General features: G+C 38.3%; 1 protein-coding gene across 2 annotated transcripts in view; it reads right to left on the bottom strand.

The window, feature by feature from the left end:
* The window catches only part of LOC111336852 (neurofibromin), a 47,602-nt gene extending 27,851 nt beyond the window's left edge, over positions 1–19,751 (bottom strand). For both annotated transcript variants that reach the window (XM_088742642.1, XM_088742643.1), the window contains exons 1-30: positions 19,572–19,751; positions 18,183–18,323; positions 17,363–17,446; positions 15,942–16,010; positions 15,381–15,499; positions 14,347–14,450; positions 12,931–12,998; positions 12,747–12,822; positions 12,438–12,541; positions 11,273–11,332; positions 10,187–10,351; positions 9,472–9,675; positions 8,705–8,776; positions 8,349–8,408; positions 7,626–7,748; positions 7,129–7,245; positions 6,911–6,990; positions 6,557–6,677; positions 6,350–6,409; positions 5,922–6,108; positions 5,386–5,459; positions 5,137–5,277; positions 4,647–4,729; positions 3,962–4,039; positions 3,149–3,206; positions 2,558–2,671; positions 1,884–1,922; positions 1,473–1,570; positions 989–1,061; positions 726–865 (exon numbers count right to left, since the gene is read on the bottom strand). In XM_088742642.1, coding sequence (XP_088598768.1) covers positions 726–865; positions 989–1,061; positions 1,473–1,570; positions 1,884–1,922; positions 2,558–2,671; positions 3,149–3,206; positions 3,962–4,039; positions 4,647–4,729; positions 5,137–5,277; positions 5,386–5,459; positions 5,922–6,108; positions 6,350–6,409; positions 6,557–6,677; positions 6,911–6,990; positions 7,129–7,245; positions 7,626–7,748; positions 8,349–8,408; positions 8,705–8,776; positions 9,472–9,675; positions 10,187–10,351; positions 11,273–11,332; positions 12,438–12,541; positions 12,747–12,822; positions 12,931–12,998; positions 14,347–14,450; positions 15,381–15,499; positions 15,942–16,010; positions 17,363–17,446; positions 18,183–18,323; positions 19,572–19,634 — 2,975 coding nt within the window. In that variant the 5' untranslated portion in view covers positions 19,635–19,751. The remainder of the gene's footprint in view (positions 1–725; positions 866–988; positions 1,062–1,472; positions 1,571–1,883; positions 1,923–2,557; positions 2,672–3,148; positions 3,207–3,961; positions 4,040–4,646; positions 4,730–5,136; positions 5,278–5,385; positions 5,460–5,921; positions 6,109–6,349; positions 6,410–6,556; positions 6,678–6,910; positions 6,991–7,128; positions 7,246–7,625; positions 7,749–8,348; positions 8,409–8,704; positions 8,777–9,471; positions 9,676–10,186; positions 10,352–11,272; positions 11,333–12,437; positions 12,542–12,746; positions 12,823–12,930; positions 12,999–14,346; positions 14,451–15,380; positions 15,500–15,941; positions 16,011–17,362; positions 17,447–18,182; positions 18,324–19,571) is intronic.
* Between the last annotated feature and the right edge of the window lie 2,084 nt (positions 19,752–21,835).

Raw genomic sequence — 21,835 nt, 5'->3', positions numbered from 1 at the left:
GCTGGGACAACTCTATCTCAATAAGGAGCTCACAATGTCAACAGAGACAATCCCTGTTTCAAGCCTTGTTGGTGTCTAAAATTTAAGTATTTGTAACAAAAATGATATCTTCCCTTGTCCACCGATGCGATAACCGTGCGTTTGTCAAAGCACGAGAGGCATGCGGGAGGCTCGGCGGAGAGCACAAAAAACGGGTTATAGTCGCTTGATGTCTATGTAGCCGGTAGCAGGTCTAGTTCCCAGAGCTCGGGGTTTCAACAGCTTAACATGGGACGTACGTATTTGAAAGTTTGGCCACATGAGAGAGAGGTCACAAAAACAGACCAGTTGCGAAATTTTTGGGCTCGAATAAAAGGAAACGTGCAATAACAATAACAATAATAATAATAATAATAATAATAATAATAACAACTTTATTTATCCTCGAATTTCAAGGTAGCACACAAGTGCTAATATCTCCGAGCAACAAATAAACTTAAACTAAATAAATTCAAATAAAGATGGTTTTTGAGGAGAGGGGAAAACCGCAGTACCCGGGGAAAAACCTCTCGGAGCAGAGTAGAGAACCAACAAACTCAATCCACATATGACGTCGGGTCCGGGAATCAAACCCGGGACACATTTGCGGAAGGCGAGCGCTCTCACCACTACACCAACCCTGCTCCCCTGCATATTCATCAACACAGCACGTAGAGTCTGGAAAGCTTGGCAACACTAGCGCTTACTTGGATAAACTGGAAAGCTCTACAGGGATACTCTGGTGGTGTTCAGCAGAGGGTAGAACCCAATCAGTGAGGTATTCCACAAGCTTGTTCCGAAGCTTCACTTCTTGATGAAGTAAGAGTTCGTCTCTTTTTGCCATAACCTGCCACCAAAAACAGCAGTTAGTATACGCTGCTTCCCATAGCTTTCCTTACAGCCACATTTCATCCATTTATTTCTATCAAGAATCACGGTGGTTGATAAGATAAGTAGCAAAACTACGAACCACATCAATCAGCTGGCAGAGTTTACACTTTATCTGCAGAGCCTGGTGACTAACTGGGAGGTTTCTCACATATCTGAAAGACAAGACATGGAGAAAAAAAGACTTAGTCGTTTTATGTTCTTTTTCCTGGTTTCATTAGCATGAAAGCAACCAAGATTCTTGCTCCTCCCTCCTCTGAAGGACGCCAGTCCATCACAAGATTACCCCTCCCCCAGCATTTTATCTCTGACAGTTTGCCGGTACCCATTCTCACTCCTCTCTCCACCCGGAAGTGTGTGTGTATACCTGCCGCCTTTTCTTCCTTCTTCGATTTGTTTTTTTACCCAAAAGAAGGGGAGGCAGACCCCTCCCCTAGATCCGCCACTGGTTACAAACTAATGCATGACAACCTGACTTACTAAGACTTAGATGTTGCAGAAAGGGTTGCCTTCTCTTACTAAAAAATTGCTTTAAACAGCGTGGGAACAAAAGCTGTGATACTAACCTTACGAATGACAGAATCATGGCATCAATGCCACTCATCTGAAAACAATCCTTGTGTCCTAGTTTGTTTTCCAGGATGTGTTTGATTATTACAATGATCTGGAAATCGTAAAAAAATAGCGATCAGCTTGTTTTGTGAGTCGTTGAAAGAAACGAGAAATATCAGTCAGAAAGAAAGTAAAATAACATCATTTGCTGACTTTTTGAGCTTCTCCAAATTTGAATGCATTTCAAATATTCATAATGATGCGCACACTTGCAGCATCTGCAAAATATTCTCTGTGACTGTTCTTTCAAAAAATAGATTTTTCCGGATATAAAACACACAAAAAGCAAAGATGTAAAACAATTTCTTCTAGATTAAGTTTAAACTCCCAAAAATATATTAACTTATGGCATCAACTACACAAACCTGCGCTATAAATAGAGTGTGCTTTTCTTGAACCACCACCTGACAGGAAAATAAGTTTACATTAACAGCCAAATACATGAATATGGATCCAGTGAACAAAATGCCAATTATTAACTAACTGTTCATTCAGAAATCATTGGCAGAAATTGTCAATACTATTTTTTGGTACAGAGCACTACTCAAAAATGCATTTGGATGAAGAGCGTAAGCAAATACCTACAGTTTGCCCAGAGATGATAGGCTTTTGGTCAGGAACACCTTGGAGCTAGTTTTCGTATAACATGTCGTTACATTTCAGAGAGAAAGACGTTATTTGGCTTCTCACCAGCTTGGGATAAAGAAATATTTGAGTTTACATGACAAACTGGAACCTGAGATCTTTGGATTTCATTCCACGATACTGCGCCAGTAAGCCACAGAGAGCTCCATGGTAAGTTCTCCAGTATAAAATCTTTTTTCATTACACACCTAAGCTAAAAGGGTACCATCTCTCTTTCTATTTTACTCATATAAGGCTTTCTGTAAAATCTGACCCTAGCAGAACCCCGGATGCGTGTCACAAATGAACCCTAGCCTGTAATGACCTACGTCAACATAGATTGCAACACTGAATATTTTGTCCAAAGGACTTATTATCCTTCAACAGTTACCTTTACAACTGATAGCAAACTAACCTGCCCAGATGGTGTGAAGAAGCTGTTTACAACTGTCATAATCTGGGTCAGTAAAATGGGATAAAGCTTGGGACTTAACTCCACTCCAACCAGCTCATTGACTGTGCTACGTATCTGTAAAGGACAAGGTGTTGAAAAAAAAAAAAAGGTAAACAATACCAAATAGTGTGATTTTAGACACTGAACACTATTAGTTAACAAAAAAGGATACATCAGAATAGTGTCATTACTGTAATGTGATCCCCAACTAGAGCATAGGCATGTGAAAAAATATACTGACTGCTATACATCATTAAATATTCCCAGCCCAATTCAGGACTGGCATGAGCACAGCTCCAAAACATATGACACCACTTGCATGTCTGTCAGTAAAATTGTACAACAAAGCTACTATAATTGTATCTATATGCTCAGAGTTAACTTGGAAAAAACTCAATCAGATTTACCAACCCAAATCATGGCCAGGTATAATTGATGTAAATCTTCTACCTGTAAACTTCTCGTTCTCCATTACCTTAATTTCCAAAAGTTAACTCACTAATGTAACTAACAGCATTCACCTCATACAATAATCTCAAGTTTCATATCTACCTGTAAACCAGTTTTTTCATTACCACAAACCAGAAGACTCAACACATCTTGCATAAACCTAAGGATGGAAATAAGAAGGAACTCATTGAAGCTCCTACTTTTTATCACCTCTAAAAGAATTTTCAGATCAAGGAGAAAGAACATTAAATGTTTTCTTTTCAAAAGAATTCAATTTATCAAGGCTCCAAATCAGCCCATGAGGTCAACAATGACCTCAAAAATCTAACAAAATATCATATTAAGACTTGCCAACAACACATGAAAGACAAAACTTTTTCAGGCTTTTTTTTTCTGCAATTTCTCTAATTGCACTTCAACGGTAAAGGTAACGAATCTGATCCAACCGACGCATCGGCCGACACACTACCGACACACCACCGATGCTGTACAAACAGCCGCTGTCGAACCTGGCTTTTTGAACCTGGTTTTTCGAAGGTTCCAACATCCCGCTGAGTATGTGGCTTCATCTAATGTTCCTGTGGGCTATCAAGGCTTCTGGAAGTAACATCGCCAGACTGACTAGCCTTTCAAAGCCTACAGTGATCCGTGCACTGAGCGACTTACGAACGGTTTGTTCGACGAAAATTATGAACGCTGACATGAAGATCGGAGGTGTAGGAAAAACAGTGGAGATCGACAAGTCGAAGTTTGGAGCCAAGCGAAAGTACCAGCGAGGCAGAGTCTTTCTATAAGGTCCGGCCAACGTGTCGGCCGACGCGTAGGTTGGATCAGATTCGTTACCTTACCCCACTTCAACTGTGAGAATTATTTCATGTCTTGTAAATCAATAATGACATAATTATGATAACCCACTTGGTTACTGTCACACATTCAGCATCATTTGGTTCAGCTGTGGAGTGTACTGATGAAGGAAGGCTTCTACTGTATCTTCTGCAATACAAACAGGAAAAATAATCTTTAACAATTAATATGAAAACCAAAAAAGATGATAAAAGAGTGCCAGCACACTGTCAGAGAAGCCTTACAAAATGCTGATGGGGGGGAGCAGCTTGCCATGGACCAGCATCCCACCCAGGGGAAGTAGAAACAATAATTTTTTTTACCACAATTGGCAGAAATGTTGTAACCTGATTGGCCAATTTGCCATTGTTAATAAGAGTACAGACAACACTACTTGCATCAAGGTGTCATACAATGCCTTTATCTTAGTCATGCATAGAGAGAATCACTATATTTGACGTCGATATTGTGGTAAAAAACAAATCAATTATGTGGTTTAGATTAGTCTGAACTCTTATCAACAACAATATTCGTCATTACAGTGGTCAAAATTTGTTGTGGAATCACTCAGTTGTGCCTTGTGTGTCCATAGCACTTTGACCACTGTCATGACAAATATCATTGTTGACAAGAGTAAAGACCACTCAAAACCACTGTAGATTTGTTAAAGTCCTTTCATGCTACTAAGACCTGAACAAGCTCTGGCGCATTGCAGACCACTTGGCTCAATTCCAGACTTAAATTAACATCACAATACCTTACTGGCTGTACTGAAGTCAAACAAACTCCACCAAGTGAACAGAGAAATCCTGTCATGTATGTCCATTCAATGAATGATGTCTAACAATTGAATACAGGAAAATTAACAAACAAAGTCTTTACCCAAAATCTCTTCCTTTTTCCTTCAGCTGTACACAGAAAATAGCAATGACAACAATTTGCAATAAACCAAAATGTTCCTCTACAATCATGTGTTCTTTAACAAGTATGCACTCCCACAACTAACTTTGTGCCTGTATTTCCCATGATAACCTCGAGCTCCTTGCTGCGGAGGAAATTATTGTGCTCATCTGTTGCGGGAGAAAAGGGGGATGTTGCACTTGGTATTAAACTGGCTGTAACATTTTGAAAATTACCATCTGAAAAGTTTTGTATTCATTTTGAAATAGCACCAGACAAACTTCCACAATTCTGAGCTGCTACCCACCAAATGAAAGAACATCCTTGAGTCATTAAAACTTATGTACCTGCAAGTTGTCAGTAGTGAGTTTGGAATGTGATCTCCGCCTAAGATATTTCTGTACATCTATTGACGGAGAATCATCTTTACCAAAGTTGACAAGGTCAAATGTTAACTTTTGCCATTTTGAGTAAGTACTTTCCCAGGCCTGCGAATGAAATGAAACAGAAGTCAAATTATCCAACAAACTAAGAACTGTTATTCAGCACTTTGCTTGAACCCAAACAACATAAAAATTCCCCAAGTTGAACAGTACCTGAAAATTCCCTGCAGTTTGGCTGTCAAGTTGCCTTAATAAAGCCATAATCCGTTTTTGCAGTGCTGCTCTTCCTGAAAAACAAAAGATTAAGCTAAGTCATAGTGACAAAAAAAAGCTGCTTGGTTTATATTAGCCCATCACATGTACAGGTTATGGCCCCTCGCCTCACCTTTCACTAACTTTCCATTTTTCCACTAGATCAAATTTCCAAAAAATTTGTGAATGAAAAGTCTAAATGAAGGGATGTATAGAAAAGGGCTTTTGGTTATTTCTGTTTGACTGATAGATTATCCTCTATTGTCGTGAATTTCCTTGCAAAATACAGGCCTATATTTTTTTTGATAGGAGGGTCCTATATCACTTTTTGAAAAACCCACATTCCCCAGCTCTTCCCCTCTTAACTCTAAGCTACAAGTGGTCAAAATGTTTTGCTGCTTACTCAGTTCAGATCACACATCTATTATAATTTTTAAAGACACCCACGAGGCTTTATTCTGCACACTCTTCTATTTATGGTCCTGTGCCTAACTCACCAGCTCTAAATTTGGTAGCCTCCTGTGACATCTCATTGTACACATTTAAGTTTTGAGAAGTTTGTAAAACATTTAGGGTCTCTGAACTTTGCACAATATCCACTTCATTGCACATTTGTCCAAAACAAGAAAGGGAGATCAATACAGTTTCCATATCTGGATTCCATAAATAACTTAAGAATACTTCCTGCAAAAAAAGGGAATGATAACAGATAAGTAATACTTTTCTTTTACTCGTGTTCATCGAACACTCATAAATCTGTTCATGCAATCAGCATAGACAACAGACTTCATGACTGCCCTCTTCTGTTCAAGGGACCATTAAATGAATTCTGCGGAATAAAATATCTCAAGGCCTACACCACAAGCCTCCTTCTTTTCCAGCTCATTTTTTCCTTGGCCATATATCTGAAAAAACAAATACCTACCTCAAGTTTTGTTTGTGAAACTGTACATATTGGCAAGTGGCATCCTATAGAAGCTTGCTCCTGCAAAATTAAAAATATTGTATACACCTTGGATGATAATAAACTAATACATGTACAGTAACTCTTATTTGTAATTTAGACAAATCAAATTGTCCTCTATTGTAAATCACTACACAAACGACGAAATATCAACAGAACCCAACCAACCTGGTGTTTCCTTAAAAACTCAATTTTACACATGGTTAGGTCCCTCAAGTATCTCAGTAAAACAGTTCCATGGCTGCCATGACCAATGAGAAACTCCGCAATGGACACCATTACATGTGAACTACAAGAGCAAACAGAAAGGGCAGAAAAGGATACAACAAAACTGTGTTAAATACAAAGTGATTAATCTCAAATTATACTAAATTAATTCATATCTCTTATTCTACAAAAAAAAAAAAACAGAAACCAGCACAATTCTATTTCTATAATTTAAAGGAAATTTGAGCAACTGAAAACATGCCTTATTTTAGCAGACACAAGTGAGACTATCCTGTGAAGTTCATTTTTTCTTACCTAATTTCCCAAAATGAAGCAATAGGTGCCACAGGATTCCACATCTCTATGTGATCAGCTTCAAAGAAACAGAGAAGAGTCTGAAGGAAAAGAAAGTGCACAATGCACCATTAAATATCTGTGAAAAAAAGAGGCAATTAAAAAAGGAGTTTGTCATAATAATGGATAGCTGAATTAGCTCAGGCAAATGAAAAAGCTTCAAGCTAATGAAAGAATACCTCAGCTGCCTCATTTCTTATTTCTGCAGGTAGAGAAGGTGTCAACATCAAATTGACCACGCCCATGATAACTTGAGTTGAATTCTTTTGTATCTCCCAACCATGAAGATCAGGATTCTGTTCACATGAAGTCAAACATAATAATAATAATAATAATAAACATTTTAGCGTGGAGAAACACTTAGCTAGAAGCTAGTTTACAGGTTTTCCACGAAACAACTTAAACAAATAATTCAAATTGAAAATAACATTGTTAAGAATCCCAACTGGCCGAAGGCAAACCAGTTGTCTATATTACAAGCATGGCCGAGGATTTGAAACTCGGGGCTACCGTGAAACAAATCCAGGTAGTGGCCAGCGCGGGACTTGAACCAGGGAGCGGCGGATTACAAGTCCAACACGCTGACCACTCGACCATGAGGCCTTCGTAACATAAATGAATACAATTTTTGCTTTTTACCATACCAGAACAGTTAACTTCAGAAAATGAAACTTACATTAAAAGCAAACACAGGATCTGCATGAAAAATTTTCACCAGCCACAGTAATAACTCTTTGTCTTGCTTCTTGTTGGAATGAACCTCATCTTCTTTGTGTTTCTTGTCCTTTACCTTGTAGATCTGGGTCACAAAACTAACTTTGTCAAAACCAACATGTTTTAACCAAGACATTAATTGGTAAATGATACTTGTCTGTCCATCTGTCCATCTGACGATCTCTTCCCATCTGGGCCCAGTTGTTCAAAGGATAGATAACACCATTCAACAGATAAATTGCTATCCAGCAGATAACTGTTGACAAAAATGTACTGCGCTATCCACTCGATAGAGATTTATTCAGTGGATAGCATTATCCGCCATTCAAACAATTCAACCCGGAGCCTGTTTAATGTATGCATGTCTGTCAGTTTGTTTGTCAGTCTGTTTGTCACTCGGTCAAGTTGTCTTGCCACTAGTCTCACCAAGGGTGTGGCAAAGTACGGTTTAAAGGTTCATGTGGCCCCCTTTCTTTATCAAAAAAAAAAAAAAGAAAGAAAAATCATAATTTTTGAGTATCATAATAAAACATCTGCTGATAACCCAAATGGTAGCATGATACTAGTCCAGCCCCCCAATCCACTCCCCTCACAAAAATAATCCCACTTACACCCCTCCTGATCAGCTGTCTATCTGTTTGTCTGTCTGATTGACTGACTGACTACTTAATTTCTTCATATTCACCTGACTTAACCTTGACTGTTGTCCCTCTTGTTCAGCACTCTGAATTTTGTTACAAATATTCTGAAATGACAAAAAACACAAAGCGCAATGATTTTTTTGAAGATACTATAATCTTTAGACAGGTAATCTTCTTTCCTCTACAATAAAGGCAAGTATTACAAACCATTACTCATTATGAATCCTGGTAATGGAATCTTAATATTGTTAAAAAGCACACTATAGAACACGTTCCTATTTTACCAGACAGTGGAACTCTTATTTATTACAACTGATACACCCAAAAGATCTCAATATATCAGTGGATATCAAGAAAGATCAGAGAGTTGGACAAATGACAGGATTACAAGTTAACATACCAAGAAGATATGTCTTAGTGCTGGGGCTTTTGGATGAAGTACTTCAGCTTTTGGCCACCATCTCAAAGGAGCCTACATAAATGTCACAAAATAGTAATAAAAATATCATTCAACCAGTAGAGTTTTTCTTTGTTTTCATATCTTCATCTAAACATATGGGGTGATTAGAGAATTTGAGGAAGTTGTGTACAATGTAAACTTAAGTGCTATCAAGATGTTACAAGATTTTCTTTGCAATACATAATGTTTACAAAACAGAGGCAAATCCAGGGACTTTGAGCTGAGGGAGTCCAAAATTACTTTGACTCTACCCAAGCACACCCCTTTCCCTTCCCTCTACGTTACACAAGTGTTGCAAGAATTTTAATGCCAGACAAGCAGGGAAAAAAATCAACAGGTCTAATAGGGGTGGGGGGGGGGGGGGAAAGGATCCAAACCTTCTGAACACTCTCTCTGGATTTGCCTTGCTAGCTCTACAGAGTCAAAACATTTCTCTCATCCCTTGATTGAGGGTGGAAATCACTTGTAACTATATCAGACCTACATGTTTTCATTAACACCTTATGACAACTCCATCAGGTTTGACAAAGATGCCAAACAGCTATTGAAACTTTCAACTGTAGGTAAAACTTAAGACCAGGTTTGAACAAGTGTTGTAAAAGCAGTTTTACTGTTTTCTGGTACAATGACTTTCTCCACTGATATCTGTATTTTTGGCAGACCATCCAATGCACTGATGGCATGATTATTTGAAGGGATTTAATTACCTCTTTTACAATAGCATAAGTTCCTTTGACAAAGACAAGGTGGAAAATAATTGGAGAGTTTGGCTGTAGGCAGATATCAAAGTGCTGGTTGTTTCTGTGATTGATGCGGAAACTTGACACAAAGCAATCAACCATTAGTTCCTCTGTTGTGAATAAACCACCAGATCCTACAGAAAAAGGCTTGCTCACATTGAAAAGTAATGCCTGCAGAGAAAAAATGAAAACAACAACAATGCAAAAATTAATGGAAAAGAAAATTATTTCAAATTATATGCCATTTATTTATATTAGTAACTGTAAGATTCATTGGTTTATGATGACATGCTGTTCAAATATATCAGTTGATTCAATCAACTCGTGTTACGTTACAGACTGGCCTAACATGTAGCTTGCCACTTGATGTCTCTGTAATTCCTCAGAACAAATACAACTTAAACAAATAACAAATAATTGCAGTTGCTCAAAAATAGTCCTTTCCATTAGGTTTGAGCAACACAAGTTACTCTTGAACATCATTGTTAGGTTTATTGCCTTTCCTTCTTTCAGCTAGTGGTTCTGTACCAGTATCTTTGATTTTCTTCCCTTCAAACTAACACTACCTCACAAATTACATTTACATTTGAACATCTCCGCAAAATGAAATTTTAAGTTGGACTCAAAACACAGCCATCAGTCAAACCACTATCCCAGCAAGACAACAAAATTCATACTGTACCTTCAATTCATTGAGCATGGAGACAACAAGGAAACACAAAACAGAGTTATCTTCAGGTTTCATGTAAGTGGCAACCTTGCAGAGTTTCACGCACACTACTGCTGCACTCTCTGTCAGGTGCTTGGTACTATTTAGTGCCTTCTTCAGATGATCAAGAAAATCTTTCTAATGATATCACAGAAAAAAAAAGTGCAAAATGATCATGACCAATTCAAGCTGATGGCAAGAGATCCTGCTCGTATCTATTAGAAAGGTTAAATTCTGCACAAAAGAAGGGCAAACATAGCTGCAAGAGATTTTTGCTAAATTCTGCAAGGATAGTTAAACCCCCTTCAAGATAGGATGCTATCCCACCACTGTCTACTCAGTGTGTCATCAGGTTTCCAGTTTTTTAGTTCACTGGGTGAAGAGAGGTACTGTAAATTCAAAGTGACTGAAGCGCCTTGCACTTTTAACAAAATGATGAACCTAGCCAGGTCTATATGATAACTGTTTCTTCTGAGTCAGGGAATCATGGGAACTGCACTTGTATAACCATGTATGCCACAGCAATACCAATCTAGCATCTATTCTGCAGCAGGGGGTTTCATTAAGGGCCGGGCACAGGGCAAATTGACTGGCACAGTTGTGAGGACTGTTTTGCCTACCTGGTTTGACGATATGGAGGAAAGTCTATCTTATAAAGAAGTTCAATTCAAAAAGTTTCTCCCGCCTGTGAAAACCCAGTTGCCCTCCTGCTGAAAACGTTCCTGAAACCCCTGATGCAGGAAATTGAAGTTGCAGCAAGTGACCACAGGGTGCTTCACAAGCCATGGCAGTAGAAAGCCTTATCACCCTGTACACTCTAACACCAGTATGTACAATGCATATTCTCCATACTGTTCTCCGTACATTTCTTACTGTACTAACAAGGAGAATTTGTTTCACAATCGAGATCTTCTTAAATTGGTGATCATTTCCTTTATTCTCATGACCTTAATGTGTGATTCAGGGGTGATATTGTAAGGAGAAATTAGATGCTGGTCATTCTTAAGGGTCTGAGGGTTAAACTCTGTCCTTTGACAATCAGAGAGTAATGGTGCTTACCTTATTAGCTTTACTGACATCAAATACTTTTTCACTTGTGGCTATTTGTTTCAGCATATCCTGTTAAAGAAAACTTTGCCATCATTATCTGCATGGAGGGCACATGCTATCAGTTAGAAGACTGTGTGTCAACTTCAATGACTGGTTAAAATCATCACATGCTTTACTGCTTTTTAAATTTTTTCTATAATTTACTTTCATTTCTCCCCCCCCCTCCCTCATTTCAATGCTCACTAATTTTAGGCAACAGTGCCTGGCTGAGGGGGGAGGGGGAAGGGGGAAAGAGGGCGGGAATTTTCAAGTAACTTATAATAAATGAATCACAAGATTTCTGTTATTATGCTGAGTAGATGATTATAAACCACCCAGTAAGAGGAATCTTGCCAACAACTTCTACCACTCAATATAACTCTCCTTCCACTCAAAATTTATCATATTTATAGAAATGATGCATTTGAATTGCTGGTTCGTGTGCACAACACAGATGAACCTGACAATGGCCTTTTCACCATCAAGTTACCATTTTCCTCAAGTAAGAGCCCACATTCCAATAAGCACCCTCCCCCAATAAGCACCCATCCCTCAGGCCAATAATTATATCAAACAAGTGCCCCCCCCCCCTAAATAACCACTCCCCTCCTCCCTCACTTACCAATATGTAGGTAGGTTTTATTTTTTCTTTTTACTTTTACAACAGTATACACGGTTTTAGGACACACGGTTTTAGTAAATATGATGCTTACACTTAACTAAACATAATCAACCACTACCCAAAAATAGCATAGCTAGTCTCGGCGGGCAGTGTGTGGACACTAAAACATCTTACATAAATTTTGGTTCAACAAAAAATTCAATAAATATACAAGAAACAGAAATTAAATATTAAATCATTAGCAAAAAAACTCTCAGCAAAAAGTAGTAAGGATTCAAGAAAAATATTTTTCTATCACTACTTTATTTATAACTTTTTAAGCCTCCTTCAATGTAGTTACCCTTCTTTTAAGCCGAAATTTTAAATAAGCACCAGGCATTTATTGCAAAGAAATACTGTGCAATGTATCCGCATTGATTTTTTGTTTGTGTGGCTCTAGTTACAAAGATGCATTTACCAGACATTTACTAAGAATAAGAGTAAGAAACAATAATCACAGTTAGAAAGTCTTACTGGGCATAGAATAAGCAGCATTATTTGGAGAGGCCATACTGCAGCTTTTCTCTTTGAACTCTCAGCAAAATTATCCACCATGTCAAACAGCTTCTCTGCATACTCTGCGACAAATAAAAAAAAAAAAGATCAGTTCTTTGGTTGGCCTTTCAACCAATCATTCACTTACAGCTTTCACTCACTAGTGGTGCTCACTACTATTTTGTTTATGCACATAAACTGCACATAACCCATAAAATGCACATAAAATGCACATAAAATGCATATAAAATGCACATAAAATGCACATAAAATGCACATAAAATTCACCTGAAAGTTCTAGTGACGGTTCTCTCTGTAGCTGTGCAAATTCATCTGGACTGTTCTCAACCCAATTCCATATAGCCTAGCATGAGAAATTTAACCATCTCATTATGGTATAAAAACAAACAATTCTAATTTGAGATCCACACTTCTCCTTAAGCGCTCTCTACCATGATAAAAATACACCTACCTTTTCCAATCCAGATACTAAAGCTAGTTGACCAATCTTCTTCAACGATCTGAATACCTGAATGCTTTCTGAAATGACAATAAGACCACATGGTAATTATCAGTGACCACTAACTCTACAGTACAGCACAATGTGTAAATCTACAGTTCAGTTTGAGGGACTGGACACCTTTCAATGATGAGTAGTTGTGAAACATCTTGCCAATTTTCTTGATCAGAACAACTTCAGCAAATGCCAATAGCCGAAAGAACTATTTTAATTAGTAATCCTAGTAATATGAAAACAGGAATTACAAGCCACAAACTAGGCTTACAACATTTGATAATGTATTTACTTAACCCCATGACCCCTAAAAGTGACTAACATCTAATTTCTCCTTACAATATCACCCCCGAATCAAACATTACGGTCATGAGAGTAAAGGAAATGATCACCAACTAAACAAGCTTTTGATTGTTAAACAAATTCTCCTCATCTACACCCAAGGAAATGTATAGAAAACAGTATGGAGAATATACATGTTGATGTTAGGGTGTAAAGGTTTAAGCCAAGTGACCCATCTAGCCAGAGTTTATCCAAGTTTCCATTGCATGAAGCAACTAAGAGTATGACTTCCCCCCCTGGATAGGATGCCAGTCCATCATAAGGTTACACCCCAGCATTTCATCAGATTTGCTGACAATTCGCCGCTACCCAATTCTACTCCTAGGTGGAGAGAGGCACTGGGAGAGTAAAGAGTCTTGCCTAAGAATACAACACAATAAACCGACCAGGTCTAAAGTCCCCGACCTCTCAATCTGGCTGGAGTCATGCACACTACTCATAAGGCCACTGCATCTCCCACTTACAATGATTGACTAACAAACAAATATTTAGGTGACTTTGCTGATGACATCAGCTGACATTTTCAATATTCAGTGTCTACTACCAAAAATAGTCCTTTCGAGGATTTTTCTCCCCCCTGACAATCAGACTCCATTATCAACTTTAATTATCCAAATGTGCTTCATAGAGTAAAAATAGCGCAAGAGATGAGTACAAATGTCATGCAATATTCGTACTCCAGAAATATCTGCAAAATTCACCCACACTGAAATAACAATTTGGCATGTTGGATAATAAATCTCTGATTAAACATTTTGTTGTGTAGTATCACTAGGTATTTTTACTCGTTGTTTGTATTTTGACTCTCCCTACTGGCTCATCAAAATGTAGCACAACTTGTAAAAATACTCAGTGATACTATACAACAAAACATTTAATAAGATATATTTAATCCTGGGTTAAAGAATTCATTGGAAAAGCAAATCTAACACATTAGACAAAGAACAAGTTGGCAGATTATACAATAGAAACAGACTCAACTCAGTAGGGAATTATTTTTTAGTCACAATTTAATCATATCAACTCTTGTACCTTGCAACAGAATTTGAAGAGAAGACACATTCACATGTAAATGTCGAATAAGTTCAAGTTCACCAGTATCAGAATTATCTTCAGTATTGGCAAGCACATGAAGTCTACAAGAAACAACAAATACAGTCATGTACTTCAACATCAATTTCATTTAACATAAGGAAAGGATTTACAACAAGATAAATCACAATATTGCCCAGGAACATATCAGACAGCAGTGGCAGTTCTGGACCATGTACTAAGGGGGGCAGATCTGTTAACTGTGTACAATTGCTGGCTTCTCTTCTTCTTGTGACTTTTTTTTACTCAAACTAAGGAGGGGGGCCAGGCCTCCAGACCCCTCCCCTAGATCCGCCACTGGACAGTATACTAAATTCTGCACACTTTCTGACATGTTCTTGGCAATGAGTTATCAAAGAACAGTTTCTTTCTGACATGAAATGAAGAGACTGCATGCTGCTATATGTATATTCACAACTAACAGATCACAGAAGACCTTATGACATGTCAATCAGACTGCAATAACTTGCAACTTGTAGTTAACTTTCTGTTTAGCAATGTACAGTTTAAGGAATACGATACTAAGAAATGATCACATGCATCACAGAGCAGGTAAGGGATCAAGTGGCTAGATACATGTATGCAACAAGTTGTTTAGTTGCACTTTTATCAACCAAGACAAAGATGACATCTTTGGAATGCTAACACAGGAACAAAGTTAGGAACAAGCTATTTTGAACAAACAAGCTGTTTTAAACAAACAAGCTTAGTTAAAAGGAGATTTATTACATCTCAAAAAGATTACATCATTTTGTTAAATAAATTCATGAAATTCCTCATAATTTCCTTAGTTTTGAACATCAAAGAAATGTTTGTGACTTTGTTGCTGCCAGAATGGCAATATACCTTTTTTTTTCTTGTAACAAAAAAGTTGCTGATACATTATGAAAAAATATACACAGCTACAAGTAGAATCAACCCAATAAATAACAAGAAATAATTTAATAAGATTTAACCATTGGTATTAATTTTACCTGATTGCAATGCGATTAAAGAGGGCTGAGAAATGGTGCACACTGATGTGGGAGAGTACCTTGCCAGCTAGAATTTTCTGTTCAGCTTCCAGAGGGAATCCATTAGACTGTGTTATGAACTAACATGATAATACAGAATACAAGATGTCAGCAACAAAAGAAGTGTATCATGACCAATGAATAATGTGTAAGGACCAGTATGGTGAAGATACATATTGATGCAAAAGGTATAAATGGCTTTATTAAAAACTAGATCATTGGATAATGCAATTCAAGACTTTTTATTGACTTAGCCATTATGGTATATCAGCCAATGCAATATACCATAATCTACAAATATGGTAAGCGTACGTGTCAGCTTAAAATTAAAAGGGAGCTAAAATTTAATAAAATTTAATAACTTAATTTAACGTATTTAATAAAACAATTATTCCACTCGCTCTTGTCGGATATGAGATGATTATAGCCAACCCAGTGCTATGTGCCTCGTTGGCTATCAATCATCTCATATCCAACGCGCGCTCGTGGAATAATTGTTAAATAATTATCAAATATATTTACCGGACAGATTGCAGGAAGAAGGCGCTTATTCAACACTTCATCAGCCAGTGCTGCACATCTCTCTGGATTCTGAAGAAACATTAAACAATGTTTGCAAATTAAATGTCACCTGCACAAATATCTAGAGAGCTTATAAAATATAATTTTATTTTAAAAGTATTCTATCATTCGTTATAATATCCATAAATTTTTGTACAATTCTGTTGGCTTCTTTCCATCGTGTGATGCAAAATCACCAGTTATCACACAATGTGGATATTTGTCCTTCCATTATTTCTGTCGTATAGAAACAAAGCCAGCAGGGAAAAAAAACAAGCTCAAGGGTTTCACTTATGCATCTTTATTACTATTAATAAAAGAGAAAAAAAAAACTCATTTTGTAGATTCCATTGATAGTGACATTAAAAAGATGATCTCCAATGCTGCTCCAGAAAGTACAAAAAAGTCAACACAATTTATTATCAACACATGATATGAAATGATATTCCCACATGATATTCACATGATATTCTCTCAGCCATGGACATTATTAGCCCATGTACCAGCCACCTGAAAAAGTTTATTTACTTATACCTTAGACATAACTTTGACTAATAGAGCTAATACTATCCTCATGATCAATATCAAATATTATAGTTCACCACTAAATTTTCTCCGGTTCCTATTGGTTTAAATGGATCACGTGACATGATAGTGTTCCTCCGTGGAGAGACACTATCAGCCCATAGTGCCCGCCCACAGAAAATACCCGGATGGATAGTGCCCGTCTGCAGAAAATACCTGGATTGATAGTACTCATCCGTGAAAAGTTTTGAATAGTTTGATGGCCGCCAAGTTAGGCAGATTGGAAAAACAGTGACTTTTCAATTCTGACAGGTATAACGTATTATTTAGCCAATGTACGGTTGCGAATTATTGACATTTGTGACAAGCTGTAGGCCTGGAAGAAAATTTAGTGGTGAACAATAAAAACAATAGAGTGTTTATGTCTCGGAACTATTGGTCTGATAGTTGCCCATTGGAAATTTGATGTTCTTAAAACTAGCATATTTGTTTTAGGAACATCAAATTTCCGCAGGGCAACTATCAGCCGATAGTTCCTTAGCCTGCAGTGCTGGCGTATTTTGGGCGCACGAGTCCACATTTTCGTATTGGGCCGCCATCTTAGATTTGGTAACTGTGGAGGATTGGGGCGAGGAAATATTTTCCGAGGGAGTAGGTGTTAAGTGGAAAACTGGGCAATGGGGGAGAGGGAGGGGAAGGAAAAATACGAAAATGTGCACTCGTGCGCCCAAAATATGCCGGCACTGCAGGCTAATAGTTCCTCGACAGAAACACTCTATTGTTTAAATAGTAATAATTGCAATGGGATGAACACTTTAGTGGGCTTAGTAAAAAAAACATTCTCCAAATCAGTCTACCTTTTCAAAACAAGAGGACATGGTATCCATGGTAATGCTATTGGATCGTGATGCAAGGGTCATCTTCTCTGCTGATAGGGTACACTAAAAAGGAAATGAAAAATCTATTTCATTTCTAAAACTTTCTTTGATTACAATAAGAAATCCACAATACAGCCTACTCTAAAAAATTAATATGCATGCCGACAAGTTGATACTTTATTAAAGCAAGGTTTCAATTGAGTATCAAAAATGACCCTGGATTAGTTTGGTTTTTCATTACTTTGTTCTGTAAAAGAGTCTGTTCACAAGCCAAGTGGCCCATCAGGCTGACACTTAGCTTCAGTTTCCATAGCATGAAACAAGTTGGAGTATTTTTAATCCCTCCAATGGGATGCTAGTCCATCACAAGGTTACCCCCCCCCCCCCCCAGCATTAAATTGCTGGTACCTATTTAAACACCTGGGGTAAGAGAGACACTGTGGGAGTAACGTGTCTTGCCCAAGAACACAACACAATGTCCTGGCCAGAGCTTGAACCCAGACCAGTCAATCTGGAGTGGAGTGCACTAACCATGAGGTCACCGTGCCTTCCTCACTTTGCTCTCTGATTGCTCCATAAAACTTGTGCCACTATATCCACCAATCAAATGCAAAACTTAAAAACCAATCCAAACTTGGTCATTCACATTTTCCCACACTTTAAGTAGGTAACCTGTTTTACATTTGAGTTCTCAGTGGTTAATGATCAACCTTTGTTTTTTTGTTTTTTTTTTAACACTTAATGGAAAATGGCTCTAGACTCGTCTAACTGCTACAGAAGAGAACAAACTGTGTCTCACCAACTTGGATGGTTCCTTAATGAACCCAGCAAGTTCTGCCACCACCATACTAAAGTTATGTTCACTGAGGCTAATAACACAGTTCTTAATGTGCTCTGTACTTTCATGATTTTTCTGAGAGCGTGTTGATTCATATGGAAGCTGGAATACAAAAAAAGAAATTGCAGCATCAGTAGGAAATCCAATGTAAGTGAATCACTCTTTAAACCAAATATCGCAATGACTTGAGAAAACCAAAAACTAAATGGTCAGTTTCTTGCCTTTTCCAAGTAATTAACATTTTAAACTGATCTTCAGAAAAGTATGGGGTTGTATATATGGAAATCTTTCCCCCTTTTTTTTCCAAGTTCAGTCATGGAATTTTGGCCAAAAAGTCTTCATCTTAATGGTTGGTGCAAATGTCAAGGGTAAGTAGCAAAGAGGTAAACCCTTTCACTCCCGGGAGTAACCAAAAATTAACTTCTCCTTACAATAACTATACATTTTCAAGCAGATAGCTTGGGAGAGGTAAGAACAATATCAATTAGGGGATATCCTTTGATTTTACACAAATTCTCTAATCTAAAATTATAAGAAAACTATAACCAAAAGTTTGAAGAATTGATAACTAAATCTTGATTCGATCATGATGTATGGATACATAAATTGACAGGTAAGTCGGTAAACAAAAGCCTGGTTAGATAGAAACGCTCCTCAATCACCGGCAAAAACATGCATTTTGTAAATCTGGCTCTCCTTTTGATTACAAATAAACCTGGCTATTGCGACAAAAGAAACCATCCTACGTGTAGTTGTAACATCATATTATCATAAGAACGAAAATTCACAATACTCTGCAAACCACAAAAACATCATCTCGGTGTCAACTACGTAATCGCGACGCGACACGTAAGTTATTTTCTTCAATAAATTCTTTCGTGAATCATTTATGAAGTTTGGAAAGAGAATCAGCCAAGCATGCAAAGGTGAGATACATCAAACGGGTCCCAAATGATTCGACGAAGTGAGAATGTTTAGCGAGCTTTCACGGACAATTTTATTAAAATTATTTTAACGCGACAAGAAAAGGCAAGTCGAACCCTGGTGTGTGTTAAAATTCCATCGCCCTGGAAATAATGCAATCAAGTGAGCAATTTATGGTGCGTGTAATTCCAAAACGGATAATGAGTAATCTTAGACGTATTGATGGCATCAATGGAATACGCGACACTTCATGAATGAAAACACTTCGATTTTCAAGATTTACATGCTCTAAAGGTGACCATGTCAAGAAAAAATTAATTTCTGAAATCTATAGTTCGACTAAGTAATATAAACACTATAAACATCCAAGCTGGCTTTGAACGCAAACTTTCAAACAACCGTACGAGTCGAAATACATAGTCTCACCTGACTTCTAAATCGGCGCAACACAAGTCTGACCCACTCATCCGACTTATTTTCCCGCTGCATGGTTTGTTATTCTGTTAAAGATTTTGCCAGCGACCACAATTACCTTCCACATCGTTTACGATCGTTCTGAGCTGCGGAGTACTTCGTCTGCCCTCTTGAGCTAGGAGGCCCAAGCGGCGGAAATACGTTTGATTAAGCCTTTCCAAATATGGGCATGGGCGCGTTGCGGCGCCAAAAACGACAACTTCCGGAAAGATATTTACCTTGTAAAATTTCGCAATATCGGACTTCGAAATGATCGAGAAAAAAATATTTATCCCTGGAAACAACGATATGAAATGAAACTAGTCTATTTGTACACTTCGATCCCTTTTTTTTTTTCTATAGACTCGAATGTTTTAAAAGTAGTAATAATCTCATGCATGACTGCCCCACGATTGTTCGTGATGTAATTTGTTCTAAATGAGTACGCTTACTTTAATCACCGCAAAATATCATTATTTGACTCCCCTTAAGAAACGACAAACATCCAACTTGCCCTACTAAGCTCCGGTCGATAAAAAAGTTGGAAATCAAGAAATATCGTCAGTTTCACAATTTTAGATTAATTCTCCCCACCCCCCCCCCCTCTTCTCAACTCCCTTCACTTAAACGCTTAAAGGTAGCCAGCTCCTTCCTGGTTCTTCTTTTTACTCTGCTCACGCCTCAAGAATGTGACGGCCAGGAGGGATCTAGGGAGGCACGCATGAATCTGGACTCAAGTAAATTCCCCTTAAAACAATAAACACAAACGCTCACATAGTTTGTGCATGCCCCTTGTCGCTCGAGATATCCAATCTGAGTACTATACGATTACTAGCAGTCCCTACTTTTTATACATCAGTTTAAAAAAATGATTTTAGCGCACTGTGCAGAACTCTCACTTTTCGTACACCCAACTCCCCTCCCTAGATCCCCCCCCTCCCAACCAGAGTTCCGCGCGGCGCGATAACATCAATTTTTTTTTTTCAGAGGGACTGCTCGTGGCCTAGAGTGTCATAGGTATTTTCCATAAACTAATTGGCAACATCTAAACTTTTCTCTGAAACGAACGGAGACCGCCCTTGCGGTGTACCTTTGTCCGCCACGTCATATGTCTGGGAACGTGCGCGCGCTCAGGAAAGTCAAAAGCACGTCATGACCTCGCGTCACAAAGGAACGTAGAAACTCAATCAGTTTCACATCCGGTCAGAATTAAATCGCGCCAAGATGGGAAACTTTCATTCGATGATTTGCGCAAATCGCAAGAACATTGGAGTCGAGGAAACTGACAAGGAACAGATAGAGGAGACACCGATGGTTAAGATCCATCTCAAATGCCCTTCAAACAAGGGCTCGTCCCATTCTCAGCAGGAGCTAAGTCAGGACATCGACACCGCAGAGGCGGTAGAGTCATGCAGCGTTGAAGCCCTAGACATTGTGTCTTACTCCGGTAGTGATGATGAATGGTCATCAGATTCATTATCAAGTCAATCGGAAGACGAGTGTGATACGCCAAGTGCTGCAGAGGACCAGTCACAGGTATCCTTCACCTTGGAGGTCCGCGGGAAAAAGTGTCTGCCCAGACACACGAAAATAACTGGATTGGGCCAACAAACCGGTTACATGCATTCTTATTTTCTCGCACCGGTTGAAAGTCCCACAAATTGGAGAAATGAGAGATATTCAAGAAGAGGTAAAAGTTCTAATGGCGGATACAGATCTGTGGCAAGAGAGTATCCCGGATTATTAGCACCTCAAAGAGCACGTAAATTTTCATTTCCCGCTCCCCGGCCTTCACAGTGGCAATGGATGTATTCCAAATTACTCAAACCCAGAGAGCAGCTTGCCAATGAAAGCTTAAAGAAAAAGCAACTGAAGAAGAAAGAGGTGCATCGAGAAGACGGGACACGCGCTCCAAATGGACCGCTAATGGAGAAGAAGATAAGAAAATCGGTGAAATCAAAAGTAGCTGAAGATTCTAAAAGCGGTCCAAGATGCCACGGAAGCCCGAGCTCATCCTCTACTGCTTCCGTCATTCACAAAACCTCACCAACAACAAACAATGATTACACGAACGGGAGATCTCGCAAGTTTTTTCGAGGAAGAATTAACAAAGTCGCTCCCATCTAAGGAGATGACAAAGACTACATGCTCTGAGACCAAACGGTTGAAAGTTAAAAGAAGAGTAAGGGCGAGAGAAAGCGGAAAACTGGTGCGTAATATCCCCATCTCGCGGTCGA

This window comes from Stylophora pistillata, chromosome 13 (genome assembly GCF_964205215.1).
Source record: "Stylophora pistillata chromosome 13, jaStyPist1.2, whole genome shotgun sequence".
Taxonomy (NCBI): Eukaryota; Metazoa; Cnidaria; class Anthozoa; order Scleractinia; family Pocilloporidae; genus Stylophora; species Stylophora pistillata.
This window is presented reverse-complemented; position numbering and strand designations above follow the sequence as displayed.